General features: G+C 39.8%; 1 protein-coding gene across 3 annotated transcripts in view; it reads right to left on the minus strand.

Moving 5' to 3' along the window:
* clip2 (CAP-GLY domain containing linker protein 2) overlaps window positions 1-16253 on the minus strand; it is a 58807-nt gene that overhangs the window by 14322 nt on the left and 28232 nt on the right. Inside the window, exons 6-12 of one of the 3 annotated variants that reach the window (XM_008296144.1) lie at window positions 15031-15228; window positions 12819-12922; window positions 12549-12609; window positions 6677-6727; window positions 2772-3155; window positions 977-1552; window positions 829-886 (exon numbers count right to left, since the gene is read on the minus strand). In XM_008296144.1, the coding sequence (XP_008294366.1) occupies window positions 829-886; window positions 977-1552; window positions 2772-3155; window positions 6677-6727; window positions 12549-12609; window positions 12819-12922; window positions 15031-15228 (1432 nt within the window). Of the gene's footprint in view, window positions 1-828; window positions 887-976; window positions 1553-2771; window positions 3156-6676; window positions 6728-8893; window positions 8999-12548; window positions 12610-12818; window positions 12923-15030; window positions 15229-16253 lie in introns of all 3 variants that reach the window. The other 2 variants (XM_008296146.1, XM_008296145.1) reach the window with 2 other exon arrangements.

A 16253-nucleotide genomic window follows, 5' to 3' on the forward strand; every position in this document is an offset into this window, starting at 1 on the left:
TCCACGTGAACGCAGGACCAAAGGTTTCCCAGCAGGACGTTGCAGAACATTGCCTTCTTTGCACAGTGTATCCTGCTATCACCTATCAAACAATACATATGACTTAATTTAAAACATGAAAAGGCGATTTAACACCTTCCTTCATTGCTCCATGGTCCAGTTCTAACACGCCCCCTGTAGACGCTTGACTGGACAATCTACTCATCAAAATTAAGTCCTTGTCAAAGTCTCTTCTATCCCATTTTTCCTGCTTCAAATATATCAACCATTCAGTTTCTGCCTCATTTATCTCTCTCCCTGACAAGTTCCATTGTAACGAGATAATCGATGTCATTCACTTCACCTGTCAGTGGTTTTAATGTTGTGGCCGATCGTTGTACATTTAACAAAGATGTAATCGTGCTAGAAAGCAAGCGAGTGTTTCTGCTTCAAGGGAAGCCAACAAATTACAGCGACTAAGACTGGAAATAAATCAGTGGTGAGAGACGACATTTAGAGAGTTATACTGCATATACTGCAATAACACTGCAGCCTTTACATTTAAAGGATAAAGTGCCATTGATTTTCTCATCTAATTCTCCACCACAAAGTGAGTAAGCATATTTCCCAAAATGTTAAACAATCCCTTTAAACGGCTCGCAGATTGAAAAAAAAAAAATGCACATAATCGGAGATTTCTCTGTAGTTCTCTAGTAACACATAAATGGATTTTATGATTTATGTACTAATGAACTAATGTAAAATCAGTGCCTAGCTGAAGATTATACAACTAAAACAGAGACACTGATTTGTTTTTATGAAATTATTCAAATAAATGAACTTGGATACCTTCAATGTTCTGTTTCAGCTTCATCTTCTCATCTGAAAGTTCGTTATCTTCTATCACCTGAAACAGGACAAAGAGTTGAGTCAGTTAAAGCAATGACATCAAATGCATATTAAACTCCTGCAGGTTTTCTATCTTCTCCCGACTCACGTTTGCATCGTGGGACGTGTAGCGGTCGGCCTGGATGGCCTGCAGCTGGTTCGCTGTCACCCTCAGCTTCTCCTCCAGCTTCTGAATCTCCTCCTGGCTCTCAGCCTGAGCTTTCTGCAGCGCCTCGTAGTCGCTCATCTTCTTCTCTGACAGCTCTAGCCTCTCCCTCAGCTCCTCCCTGCTCTCATCCTGCTCCGCCTGAAGCTTCTCCATCTCCAACAGCCTCTGCTCCGCCTTGTGCAGCTTATCAGCCGCCTCTTCCAGCGCCTGCTTCCCGCTCCGGGCCTCTGCCTCGGCCCTCCACGCCTGGCTGCCCTCAGCCAGCTGGTCTTTGGCCTCCTGGAGACGAGAGCTGAGGTCCTCGCGCTCCTTGCTCAGAATGGCCGCTTCGATCTTGTGCTTGGCTTTCAGGTTCTCCACCTCCAGCTGGTGCTCCATCTTCAGGCTCTCCAGAGAGGCTCTCAGCTCCTGGGCGTCCTGCTCTTGGCCTCCTGGAGCAGTGTGATCGCCACTAAGAGACGCCTTCAGCTCCTCCAAGGACCGCTGGTGGTCGCTCACTAAAGTGTCAAATTTAACCTGAAGAAAAAAGTGAGAAGACATATAAAATCCAACATTCTTGTTGTACTCACTATACCGTGCCAGTGGGTTATTCCATCTCCAACAATAAGCGGCCTTCTGCTCAGCCATCTCTGCTATGTTGAAACTTTTTCTTATTGTAAACTGTGGATATTTAAAATGGTATCTGTAAAATCTTACCGTAATATATCAAACACCTTGTAATTTTTTAAAAATGAACAGTTTATCCACTTGAAGCACATTTTGTTGCACATTTAAAATTGAGGCCATGTTTTAAACCACAATATCTGAGGAACTATTAGAGATAGAAACTTGAAATTTTCAGCTATTCCCCATCATGCTTTTGCTTTTATGATGTTAATGTCATCTTAATGACCTAATGCAGTGATAATTCCTAAAGAAACTGAAGAAAGTGTTCAAGCTTTATGCCTACAAAGTGGGGTCCGAAATAAAAAAAATATGCCCATATTAGAAAAAATAAGACCAATAAAATGGATTATATTTTAAGAACCATTTTGAAACTCCCAAACTCTAGTATTTTTTTTTAGTTGTTATTTTATAATTTATCATACCTGCTCAATCAGTTGTAGAAGTAACTTTTTTTCACTTTTGTGACCAATTATTTTATATTCAAAAGTATTCTATATGTTTAGCCTTGTATTATTGTAACATCTAACTACATATGGTTCAGAAAATATCACTTGTTGACTTCTGCATTGTTATTTATTTATTTTTTTTTTTGGATGGGACTTGTCATGACAGCATCAGTTTGTTCTTTTCAAATTTCAGCTCACCTATAATCAGAGATTTGAGCTACTTGTGTAATATTACAGATTCTCATTCAATGACATGATGAGAAAAAACAGTGAAAATTTCAGGTTTTTATCGTGAATCTTTTCTGAGATGTTGTCATTCAAACATAACCTCAAATTTTAATGTGAGAAAAAATGCACTGAAATTGGATCTACGGGAAATTTGAAAAAATAAAAATAAAATAAATTGGAAGGTGTTGGCTATATTAAGCTAAAATTCCCAAATACCTTCATAAATATCCATATTTTATGCTTTAAATCTCTCAGAAGAAGGTTGAGCACAATTGTTTTACAAAATTTGGTGATTTCAGATGGAATGTGCTTTTGGTTTTCCAGTCCAACACTTTGTGGGGCAACACATGAAAACTGTCACATTAGCAAACAGACTTTTTCACAGAGCAGAATACCTTCCAGGTGTCCATCATTTCCACGTTTTCCTTGTTGGCCTGTTGGACTTTCTGCTTCATCTCGCTGATCTCCAGGTTCTGTTTCTCCACGACGGCCTTCAGCGAGTCAACCTCCTGCCGGCCGGCCGCCAGCTCGGCCTCGTACTTCTCTTTGAGCTCGCTGCTCTCCTTGTGGTGTTCGCGGCCGACCGACAGCAGCTGCTCTCGGAGGAGGAGGGTCTCTGGCTGGGCGTCGGTACCCGGAGCCGCCTCGCCATCGCTGGCTTTCTGCGAGCTCGTGTCGGCCCCTCTGAGCTGAGCCTGGAGGTCCTCGATCTCTGCTCTCCGGAGGGACAGCTCCTCCTCCAGCTGCACGATACGACTCTGCTCCTCCACTGTGGTTTGCTGACGAGGAAGGAGACAACATCCATCAGTGCTTTTGAAGGGTTTTCTTAACTGCTGCCAGAGCAGAAAGCTGTCAGCCTTTCAGAGGAATGACTTTTTTTACTGCAACAGGTGGAAAACCTTGGAACAGAATGACGTCATTCCAATGTAAGGTGACACTAAGAGCAGAAATCAGGCCTCAGGAAAAGAAGGAAATCTACCACAAACTCCTAAAGGTGCTTTGCAAAGACTTCAGACAGTCAAGGGCATTCCAGTGAATATAGAGTACAAATAAATACATACAGTATGTGGACAGCAACAGATTGTTTAACAGTTTGGTTCCCTGATGTTTGTCTTACATATGAGATGATACAATGACTCCAAAAAATATTATTTTTTATTATTCTTAACACATTAACTGCAAATACATTTTTAGCATTTCCAGTTTTTGAAAATGAAGTGTATTTTAAGAACCCAAAATTGTGGGACATTCAACTTTTCAACCGTCCTTGAACTGCTCATCTGTGATATTTAGTTCAATCAGGAAAATGACCCAAATCTAAGCTTAAATTTAGGATATTTTCACCCGACACTGTAGTTCCTCACCTCCTCTGTGGAGTTTCTTTTTGGAACTTCCCTGCACATTTACTGTTAGATTTACCAACTGATTTACTACCTGGTAAACACAAGAGCGCATCTACCTATGACTGAGAGCCCATTTTGTTTAGAAGCTGATAAAGATAAAATATCAGATATTGCAGATTTAAGTTTAGCCAGAGCCGGATTAGCCTTACAACCCTGTTTCCATTCTTTATGCTAAGCTAAGCTAACCACCTCCTAGCTCGAGATTTATACTATCCGTCGTATCATCTGACTGCAACGAAGAATTCAAATTAACATTTTTTCTCAAAAGAATAAATATCTAATATCTTGCTATCAAGTTTCAAACTCTGATTTTTGAATTTGTTGTGTGACTTTGCAGGTCTGTAGAACTAAACTTGTCTCTCTACTAATCTGAGGCTTCATGAATAACACTATAGACTAGTATATACTGTCCATAACCTGAGAATAAATGAGATGAAACACATGCTGTGAAACTGTTTCTGGTATTCTTTTTCTACCAGCTGTATAAAGAAACTTTGCACTCTTGCAACATAAATGTAACTGAAGTGACGCCGACATTCATTAATATCTGATCAACAGTGAAAAATCAAAGCAAGACCTATGGGTCCTGTGGAAATAAAACGACAACCTGTGAAAATATTTTTGAAAAGTTTGCATCAATATATTTTTGCGCTACATGGGAGCAGCGGAAGAGTCGTTTAATAATGAATGTCAGCCCGATATTGAACCCCGTTTTAATTCTGTTTGGTCTAAAAACCAACTCCTGAAGGAAATATTCAGCTCTTCAATTGCTAAAAACTCCACATAGTTCACCAACTAGTTATTAGTTTTGCCTTCTCTGAAAAGAGATTCTTCTGAAAATTAAGCTAATTAGGACCATTGACTGCATAAAAGTTGGATGTACCCACCGGGGCTGAAAAGGGAAGTTAATGTCATAGTTCCTTAAATATACATTCTTTCAAACAGCCAGCAGAGGGCGACTCCTCTGGTTGAACAACTAAGTCTGATTAAATACAAGTTTACAAAATAATTATGCTATTTTTCATTGGATTTGTTACCTTAGGACACTTTTTCCAAATGAATTTTTGGCTTTAATCACTAGTTTCAAATCTCCTTCAACATAAAAGGATATAAACTTAGTTTAATTATGGTCCCATTTAGAGTAAAATAGAAGATAAAACAGCATATGTTTGAGTGTCTTTAAGTTCTAGTCAGATCTACCCCTCACTAGTCATGGCAAAAACCATAATTACGAAACAGTTGGTGACATCACAGCAGCTACATCCATCTTTTCTGTAAATTGTTTTGTAAATACAGGACTGAGCTTGCAGGTTGGAAAGTCAAAACAGCAGCGAAATGGACCAACAGAGTCAGGTGATTTTTCTATGTGGGTTTGTCTGCTGTAAAAATATTAACACAGCTTCTAAATGACTCTTTTCAAGTCTTGCTGATGGTTTCTACTATCCCTCTTTCTAGCAGGCCATAGCTGCCGTTGCTCATTATTTCTGAGGAGTGCCACCAAATTACTGGCACCACCAGGGGTATGTAGCTCGCAGAGGATCAAAGCCCAAACAAACCATTATACTCATTATTTGCACCTGCTGCCCTCATATTTAATTTCAAAGGCTGCACTTAACCCTGTGAACCTTAAAAAAAAAAAAACATCGGTGGGTTTTAAAGCCATATTGTCTTTTAAAAAAAGGTCAAAATTACAACATTTATCACAGCAAGAAAATGCAAAAACATAAAGCATTGTTGGGTTTTTACCTTTCTGACACTCCTGCTGTTTGCTTGGGAAAATTAACCAAATATAACCTTAAAACTATGATATGTTCTTCAAAATCGCTTTATTCTACATGTCAAATATTAAAAAATCGCCAAAAATAAACCATTTGAAGTAATTAGATTCTTTAAAAAAACAAAAAATGATTAGTGACTGCTGTGATCAAGAGTCAGAAGAGAAAAATTAAGGGATTTTTAGCTGAACTATGCTAAACTGCAGGCTGTGTTTACAAAGACCAGATAGGAAACAAAATATAAGTAGTAAAATGTCTACATTAGGTAGAGTTATTATTGTTATTCCAAGTATTGGTAACACCTGTGGACACTTGGAAAAATGTTATTCAAGTTGATCCAAGGTTTTTCAATTTTTCTAAAATAAGTAATCAAAGAAATTTAACTTTATTTTTTTCTTTTTTAAGATTTATGGCATTATAACTGTGTCATGCTGCACTAAGACATTTGAGTTCTCTCTACTTCTAGTCATAACTGTGCTGTTTCCATACAGGTGCAGGACTTTTATATTGCAGTGAAAAATGAGCCCACAGTGAGTAAAAATGTGACATGAACTGCTTGAGGTTCAAAGTTTTAAATTGTTAAAGTCATTGTATCATTCCCATCCAAAACAATTAAACTAAGGAGCCAAGGGATCAACGTGTCGCTGTCCAAATATTTGTGCAGCTCGCTGTTTGTGCAAAGAAGTGGAAGATGAGAGGAGAGCGCAGCCATTCTCTGACCATCTAGAAGCAGCCAAGCAAATATAATAAAGCCGACGACAAACCTCCACATGGCGACAGCGCGCACACACACACAACTGCAAACATCCTCCACACACACACACACACACTGGTGTCCAATCAAAGTCGAAAGGAGATTAAGAAGAAAGACCTGCTGCACAGATGTTAATTTCAACCATCTGGGAAAACAGTCGACCAGACCTCAGAGTTACTGGTTGATTCATATCAGAGATGCTGCCTGAATAGCATTCAGATTACGGCACAACACACAGGAGTAAAGGAGTGGAAAGAGTCTAGGCGAGGTTAATGTCCTTGACAGCATCTGAAGTCAATTTGAAGTCAAGAATTGAGATAGCTCAGCAGCGGATCAAAGCCAAAACAAGATCAAATCTTTTTTTTCACCTTGGTTCTCTTACCCAACCTCAAGGACACTGCATCATGAGTGCATCTTCCCTGTTGGCAGAAGGAGACCTTACTGCATATAGGAAGCCAGTGTTTTCAAAGTGTTTTGTTATCTTTGATGCCTGAAAATTGAAGGCACAATCTTGCACGGTTTGATTTGTGATACCACGGTCTATTATTGAAGAGGCTTTTCTCTGAAGTGCAGCGCCGCATGTCAAAGTGGTGTAAAGGACGTCCTTCGCTGTGCTACGCTAAAACAGGCATTACCACTATGATTTGTCTTGAAACATTTATCTAAGAATCAGTGATGAATCTCATTAAGAATTTACCAACTTCTCATGCGTTACTGATTACATAACTGCCGAAAAGTGAGCGTGGAGCTCGGGGAGATTCATCCTCGGGAGCTAAAGTGCGAGGGTGTTATTTCCAGTGATAGGTCCTGGCATCCTAAAGTGCGGCGGGAGATGTATCCGGAAGCCAGGCTTTAAATTAAAAAGGGGAAATCACCATTTAAAATAAAATTGACGGAAGCAACTGCAACAGAAGACGGATAAAAGCTGAAGCGGCTGAGACATCGTGTTTCCCATCAGAAGGGAAGGAATAAAGGAGGAAGGAGCAGATAAAGTCAGTATGTTAATGTGATTTGGAGCTTTCTGTTTCTACTTTCATGCAAAGAAAACTAAAAAAAAATCAACTATAAATAGAAACTTGGGGATTTGAGGTGTGATTTCTAACACATACTTGTTTTATTTGTCCATCTGTAGGCAAAATTACTGAAAAACTACCAGGCCGGTAAGGAAAGAAGCCCTTTAGACGTGGATCACTTTCCCTAAATCTGTGGCCTGAGCATGCTAGTTTTAAATACAAGTTTTAAAGATTAGCACTGGTGATATTCCGTATTTCAATTTTTGTCAACAAACCCCATAAAAAGACCACTAAATTATCAAAACAACAAAATTACCTCCTTACAATGAACATGTGCACTGTAGTTTTGTTCCTTTGCCCTAAATGCTCACATCGAATGAGCTAAAAAATATTAGGCCCCCACAAATGCACTATTTACACCCATTAGAACAAGAGCTGATAAAAACTACAGTGCCCAGCTCTCTATATTTAACCTTTTCACTATGTATGTGAGCTGTTTTTTAAAGATTCATGCGTTCAGTAGAAACCAAAGTGCCCGAGGCTCAGTGCTTCATGCAGGGCAGGGAAGCTTCACAAAGTTTTGTTGGTTTTGGTCTTTTCACGGGATAAGTTGACAGAAAACACCAGTTTTGTGCTTTAAACTGCAGGATTTAAAGCCTCAATACTGGCTACGTAGCTGCAGACACATTTCTCAGACCAAAATGTCAAAAAAAAAACAGACACGTTTACATGAGGCGCTCAACCAACTTTTCTGGCACTAGCAAAATGCTTCTTGATGCTCAAAAAAAAAATTTCCTCAAATGTTGCAACTATTGCTTTCTATGTGAAATCTACCACACTGTGTCATTGTGTTTATATAACTGTGGAGAAAAGAGTTACGCAGGTTAACCCTCTGAAACTCAAAACCCAAAAGCGCATTCATTAAAAAAAAAGAAAAAGAAACCCCAAAAAACATCATCTACAGAAACTGCAAAAACAGAACGAATCGTCAAATGTTCAACTTTCCAACCGTCCTTGAACTACGTATCTATAACATGACATTCTATTGGGAAACCTAACATATTCTAAGTTTAAGATCAGGGTGTTTCATCAAAATAACTTTATTTCACATATTTTACAGTGAAAAATGAGCCCAAAGTGAGTAAAAACATGACAGGAGCAAATAAAGAAACACCCATAAACTGTTTGGGGTTCAGAGGGTTAAATGCCGTTATGCATTATGCTTGTATTATCTGTTGTTGTGCATAAAAAGCTCACACCTGTACCTGTTTGTACATGTTCTCTGTTCTGTTTGTGTCCCAGAGAATGAGGTCAAGATTTAAAAAAAAAAAAAAAACACACCCAAATTGAACTTCGGGCCGACCAGTGTTGGCTTTAAATAATTCTTATTTGCATGCCTCTAGTTTTGATGTAAATTTGGACAGCGCAGACAGACGGAGCATGACTTTGACCTGTGCAGCTCGGGAGTTAAGCCATAATCAACAAAGCAGCAAACAGAACCACACAGGACAGTGGCCACAGGCAAAGGGTTTAGCTCTTGGGTTTTTTTTTCTGCATTTTTTTTTTTTTTACCCTCCGCTTCTCTAATTCTTTCTGGAGCTCCTCTGCTCTCGACTTTTCGAGGAGCAGGCTCTGCTCAAGCTGACGAATATGGGCATGTTCCAATTTCGTCTGAGTCTACAGAAAGAGACAAAAGAGAAAGACAGAGAAAAGGGGGGAAAAAGGAGGCTGAAAGGGAAAGAGAGCTATAAAGATCAAAGAGGAATGATAGGGATCAAAACAACTGACAACAGATGATCAAAGGGCAGCTCAGCAGACGGCAGCACCGTGAGAGAACTGAGCTGATCACATGATAGGGAGATTTAAGGAGAAGATCTGAGGTTAGACTGCATTTTCAGAGAAAGTGCATTCTGCAGTTACGGAGAACTTTGTGGTCACTGGTACATGACTGGTGAGCACTGAAGTTTTCCCTGAAGAGGGCTTAGGACCAATTATTGCTTTGTGAAATCCTTGAGCAAAGGCGGACGAAGACTCTGAAAGCCCCACATCTCAAACACAGTCGGGCAGCAGATGCTCAGTGGATGATTCTGGCTGGCAGGCTGTGACTTCGGTTACAGATCAGACTGTAGTTCTGTGTCGGTGTTTTATCGGGAGGTGCGTCGAGCACATGAACTGATGTTGCACAGGATATCTGGAGATTTTAGAACTTCCCACTGCGTCCGACAGCTACTACTTTGAATATAGCTCTTCTATTGATGAATTAGAAAGGTGTGGAGGACCAACAATCTCCTCCTACAGTCGTTCCTTATGAGAAGCTTTTCTTTTCCTGGTGCATATGTAGTCAGCGCGCTTGCAGTGTGGACAGTTACAAATTTTGGGACTGGACATGCACTTTATTCAACTTCTGTGAACTGTTTTTAAAAATAATTTACATTTTTATTACGTTTTATTGAATATTTTGAGCTAAAAGTACAGTGCATTTAGAAATTGCGTACTCACGGTTTCTCACAGATGACAGATGACAATTATTTTTGTTCTTATTGTCAACAAATCCCATAAAAACATGAAGACAAACACTGTATAAACTAGAATCCAACCAGTATGTTGGCTGGCAGATTTATCGGATGATATTAGCCTGTCATACATTGTTTATTGTTTGTATCTGTGTATAAGTTGTCCAATCTGAAAAGTATTTTTGTATAAAACATAACGCCAAAAAAGGTGCTTGACATGAATTAGAAATCGTGTCATCATATAATTGTTGTCTGAGCCCAGACTCCATTGTTTACAATACTCTCAGCAGCACATGTAGCAGAGCAGACAATGTTGCAGAGTCAAGCGGTGTCTTCATTGTAAGCTACTAAAGAGTTTTTAAAATCCATCCATCCATTATCTATACACCGCTTAATCCTCACTAGGGTCACGGGGGGGCTGGAGTCTATGCCAGTTGACTTAGGGTGAAGGCAGGGGACACCCTGGACAGGTAACCAGTCTATTGCAGGGCTACACTTAGAGACAGACAACCAAGCACACTCACACTCACACCTACGGACAATTTAGAATCACCAATTAACCTCAACATGTTTTTGGACTGTGTAGGAAGAAGCTGGAGAACCTGGAGAAAACCCACATTGCACGGGGAGAACATGCAAACTCCACGTAGAAACCATCGGGACGCAAACCGGTGACCTTCTTGCTGCGAGGCAACAGTGCTAACCAACTACACCACCTTGCATCCCTAAGATATATATATATATAAAACAATATATAAAGAAGGTTTCTCAATATCAGAATTTTTTAATTTTTAAAAATCAATATCGGAACCAAAAATCCAGCATCAGTTGGGGTCTAATAGAAACAAGAGTATCAAAAGCCTGATATGTCTCTTTTCCTCTTATCCATAGAGCTCCATTGTTGTCCACAATGCTCTAAAAGCCATCAGCGCATCATGCTTCGCACTGGATGACATTCATTAACATAAACATGGGGCCTAAAGTCTATTCTGACTGTAAATACTCACTACAGCAGCAAATAATCACGTATTAATCCGCTGCTGAAAATAATCCCAACTAATGCATAATTTCCTCCTGTTTAAGTAGCGCTTACAGAAAACAGCAGCGCAACTCTTTCAGGTAATTACCGAGCCTCTCGTAAAAATAAAACTGTAACCGTGAAGTGTTTTCAAAGATTTACATCTTCAGTAGAAACAAATGGACTCAGAGCTGCAGACCGAGAACGGAGTCAGAAAGCATTAAGAGATGACGAACACGCTGTTGGCTTTGGACTTTTCATCGGATTTGTCGACAGTAAGAAAATACAGACTAATGACCGACTTCTCTTTAAAGTGGCGTGAACTGTGACAAAGTGGCCTTCAGAGTTTACCTTTCCTATCAGAGTAGAAAACCTTTTAATTGCACTTTGAGCACGTCTTAGTCTATTAGCAGTGATGGCCTACTTTCCATTTTCCTGTGTAAACATGGCTTCCATGCACTGTTGGATCTTTATGCCGGATTATAGGTTGTAGTACTTTTTTTTGTTTTTAATTAGTCTTGAGGGACAAATGGGAGCAAGGACAGATCGTGTACTTTATCAGATTTTAGGTACACAGCATCAATAAAGTCCAAAATTCATCTGTGGTGTTTAAATCCTCGAGTTTTGTTTGACTTTATATGCTATAACCAAAGCAGCACTCTGTGCTCATAAAACACGTGTACAGTCGAGGACAGCAGTAAACACAGTCAGTGAGATGTTCAAGGTCAAGTCCAGATTCTGTTAAAGCAAGAAACTGAATTGATGTGAACTCCTGTCATTCAACGTCTTTAAAGTATTTATTAACCGTCTGAACCCTAAAACAAGCCACTGGCACTGAAAGGCATGTTTTAAAAAAAAGTAAATGCATAAATCGCCCAAATTTTATCAGTGACACCGTGTAAAAACATGAGAAAATCGTTGGATTTTAAATGTTTTAATAGTCCTTGTCACTCTGTGACATCAGGAGAGTTAACCCAACCTAAGCTTAAAAAACATTTCTTATTTAAAAAAATGCCTAAAATAAAACATTTACACTATTATGATTCTGTAAATAACAAAAAATTCTGCAATTTTATGCACAAACATGAAGCCATTAGTGATTTGGTTGCAACCAAAAATCATCTGGCAAAAATTCAGGGACTCTTTGGTTGAACTGCAGGCTGTGGTCACACCAAATAGAGAGGAGACAAATATGGAAATACAAATCCAAGTCATAAAACAGTTCTAGTTTGTTCCAATATTGGGAACACCTGTGGGCGCTTGGAAAAATGCTGTAAATGTTGATTTTGGGTTTTTATCAAAATAAATATTCTTGCAAAATAAATAATTGAAGCATTTTTGAGTTCTCTCTACTTGTAGTCATGGTTGTTTTGTTTCCATAGACTTTATATTGCATAAAAATCTTGCTTATATTGAGTTAAAAAAAAAGCCAAGGAGCTGCTTAGAGGTTCAGAGGGTCAAACATAATATTTAGATGCGTGCTTATGCGTATGTTGTCTGCAAAATGTTTCGCATTAAGCTAAGTTTTGTGCATCCAAACCATCTTTCCAAACGGTTATCTCTTTGTCTTGATCTCCAGGATGTAAACCGTGCTGTCTGGGTTACACAGAATGAAAAAACTGTCTACTGAACCATTAGTATGATGAAGCACGTACATTTTAGCACTGATGCGTGCATTGAAAACGCTGATACATACCTCCAGGTCTCCTTTGGTGATGGATTCCTCTTCTACTCTGAACTGAAGGTCCTCCACTTTCCTGTAAAGACATTACATCAAACATCCAGAGAGAATCTGAGTTGCTCAGAATTATCAGGATGACTCAAAACCAATCCTGATTTCAAATGAAGATAGCGTGGTTGTGTTTTCAACCAGGAACAAGAAGAGAACACCTGTGGTCGTTTTGAAGCATGAAACCAAACAATAATTCTGATTTGGGTTCCAGAGAGCAGCTGAAATCTGAGTTACCTTTTCTCTTCTTCAAGCTGATTGGCCAGTTCCAGTTTGTCTTTCTGTGTGCTCGCCAGCATTGCTTTGACTTGCTGGAGGGTGTTTTCGTTCTCCGTTACATACTGTGGACAGAAAGAGGAAACATGTTTGTGTATGACGACAAAAACTGATGACCCGCAGCAATAAAACCACCTGATTAAAACAGTGTAGGTCCGTCTTTAATCTCCTAAAAGCTCTGATTACTTGAAGTCTGGACTGCAAAACCTCAGAAGGTGTCTTGTGATATCAGATGTTAGCAGTAGATCCTTTAAGTTCTGAAGGTTTTGAAGTGACGCCTCTATGGATCAGGCTTGTTGTTCCACCACAGTGAACAGAAACTCGATTGCATGTAGATCTTTGAAGGCCAAATCAACACCTTGAGCTCTTTGTCATGCTGCTCAAACCATTCCTGAAGGATGTCGGCAGTGTGAAACGCAGCTTTAGAGAATACTGCTACCATGAAAAGGTGTATGTGGTCTGCAGCGATGCTAAGAGTAGGTGCTACATGAAGGCAGCAGCCCAGGTTTCCCAGCAGATCATTGCCCAGAGCATCAAACGGACCCCAGTAGTCGGCCTTCCTCCCATAGTGCATCCTGCTGCCATCACTTTTCCAGGTAAAGAGACCATGATTTATCAAACCAGGCCACCTTGTTCCATTGCTCCATGGTCCAGTTTTGACTCTCATGTTCTGTTACAGGAGTTTTCCGCAACAGACAGAGGTCATCATGGACATTCTGGCTCTTCTGCAGCTGCACAGCCTCATTTACAGCAAGATGCAATGCACTGTATGCTCTGACTTCTTTCTATCATGTTATCAGCAGTGGTAGACTGGAGTCATCTGGGTGTTTCTGTACATTTTGGTCCCTCATTGCAGTGACGGCAAACCACAGACGCCTGCTAAAAATGCAGGAAATTTAGCGGTTTTGCTCTCAAAATTGTTATTATTGCATCTCAAAGTTGTGAATTGCTCATCTCATAACGTGGGAGGAAAAGATTTCTTCCAAAAAGCTTCCATCACTCAGAAGATCTCAAGGACATGCAACATCACACTTTAGTGCTTTGGAGACTAATTAAATTACCTGTGTATAGACTATAGGTAACTCTTACTCGTTGATCTGCAAACTTTCACAATTTGATCAAAAAACAAGACAAAAAAAAAAGTTGTGTAGACTAAAACACTACACAGAAATGTATGCCGAGCTGCTATTTGAGAAAAAAAGTTGGGGTTTTCAGGAGTCTTTTGCTCTTATTCATACTAACTTACCCTACATTTTGATTTAATGTCACGGATACCTATTGCTTTTTTGCTTTCATGTATAACACCATGTGTTACGTCCATGTTGTCTTTTGTCTTTTCAGGCTATGGCTGACAATAACCGGAACAGGGACGGCTGCTACTGAAGCCCAGGAGAACATCAAGGAACGGTGCCGCCTGGAATAACTCCACAGGTAACTTCATCTACCTAAATATTCACATATAATTCTATATGACTGCAGTGTTACCAGGTAATGAGCCACATTCTAGCAGAATCTATGTTTGAAGCACTTAACAGTCAGCTATCTGCAACATTTTAACAACCATTTCTGCTTTTTCGACTTGTCAAATGCCAATTAAGAGTCGTTAAATATTGAAATTAAATTTACATGCGGTTGCAAGAAGACTGAGTTCGACATGTTGATAAAGGACAGTTTGAAAGCCTGAACATTTGGTTTAGTTTCACTGAAATAACAGAGATAACGTTGTTTCCCAGAGCTTCATTTGTGCCTTAGAAGTTCCTCATAAGGATCAGATTTTGGGCGACTCGATATGCTGTTTTAAGTTCATCAGCTGCTCTTTTTGGACCACTTTTGGTCGGTACTAACCACAACCACAACCTCCCACAAGACCTGCTGCTCTGGAGATGCTCTGACCAACTCGTCTATCCATTACAATTTAGTCCTCCAAAGTCATTTAGATCTTCATGTTGAGAAAATTCAACAACTCACTTTTCACCTGCTACCTCATACGTCCTACTACTTCAGACAATCAGTGTTATTCACATCACACATATGGGAAAAAACTCTAAAATCGGCCAATACCGACATGGTCACTGATATATCGAGCATCCCTAATTAATTTGTGTTGTGGCTCAGCTTCTTTTCAGTTGTTACTCCTTCACAGATCATGCCTTTTTCCACCACCTCTTCATACCTGCACATGCTGGGCCTTGAGGACGCTCAGCTCCTTCTCCACCTCACAGATGTGGCTCGTGGCTTTGGCCACCTCGGCTCTCTCCAGGTCCCTCTCGGCCAGCAGCTGCTCGATGTGCTGCTGCTTCTCCTTCAGGGCCTCCTGCAGAGCCGTGGTGCCCGAGATCTTACGGGCGTAACGCGACGACGTCTCCGTCAGCTTGGAGGGCGGAAATACGACAGGATTAGACAGAATTCATTACAAGTTAATCACCACGTCTCCGTCAGATCTGTTCCTTCTGTATTTTCTCTGAAGATCATGAAAGGAAAGCTGACTGTGATCTTAACATGACACAACATTGCTTTCCCATTAGTCAGATTTAGTTTAGATCAGCCCCAAACTATTTTGCGCATGCTGCAACGATGTTATCACACATCGATTATTTCATTATTAAAATCAAAGTTTATTATTAAGACATGTTGCAGTGATACACAAAGAAATCCGAAGCAGCAAGTGGCTTCTCTGAGTCCTGAAATTTATTAACTTTTTATGTCATTTTCTATCTTTTCGTGCTGCATAAGTTCACATTTTCAAACACCACACATGGCTCGGCCTTTTAAACTTTCATTTTCTTCTGTCCTCTCAGGGAACATTCGATCACTCGGGAAACATCTGCAACTGCAAGATCAAAAACCCTCAAACATTAAAGTGGAAATGTAATGTTGTCTTTGACCACTAGAGTTTGCTCTTTGAAAGGATTCCTGACAGACCTACAAGTTCACTTCAGTTCAGTGGCTTTTATTTAAACAGAATAACAGTTACAAGCCAACTTCTGCATTTAAAAAAAAAAAGCTTTAAAGCTTGGGTTTTTCTGCGGTTTCTTTGTTTCATGCATGATGAGAGAGCGAGTAAAAAGATGAAAAAGGAGACTTTTCTCAACATAATGTCAAATACACAACTAGCAGAGGTCACAAAGGAAATGAATTCTTGCTTTTGTGCAAGCAGCACTTTTATGTATTGCTGCAGGTGAGTCATTTATACATTGGCTGATGCTATTAATACTCTCACAGCCTTAAATGCTGTGAATTAACTCATTGTGTCTCGTGTACATCTCTGTACCTACAAATCAGCCGTGCAAATGAGAGACAGATTATACTTTCTCAGCACTTAACAAAATGAGCTGCGGCCCACCGAGCATCTCCAGGAATGACAGTACGTCCGACGGTTTTGCGCAGCGTGATCAG

Source organism: Stegastes partitus, unplaced genomic scaffold, assembly GCF_000690725.1.
Source record: "Stegastes partitus isolate 25-593 unplaced genomic scaffold, Stegastes_partitus-1.0.2 Scaffold1103, whole genome shotgun sequence".
NCBI lineage: Eukaryota > Metazoa > Chordata > Actinopteri > Pomacentridae > Stegastes > Stegastes partitus.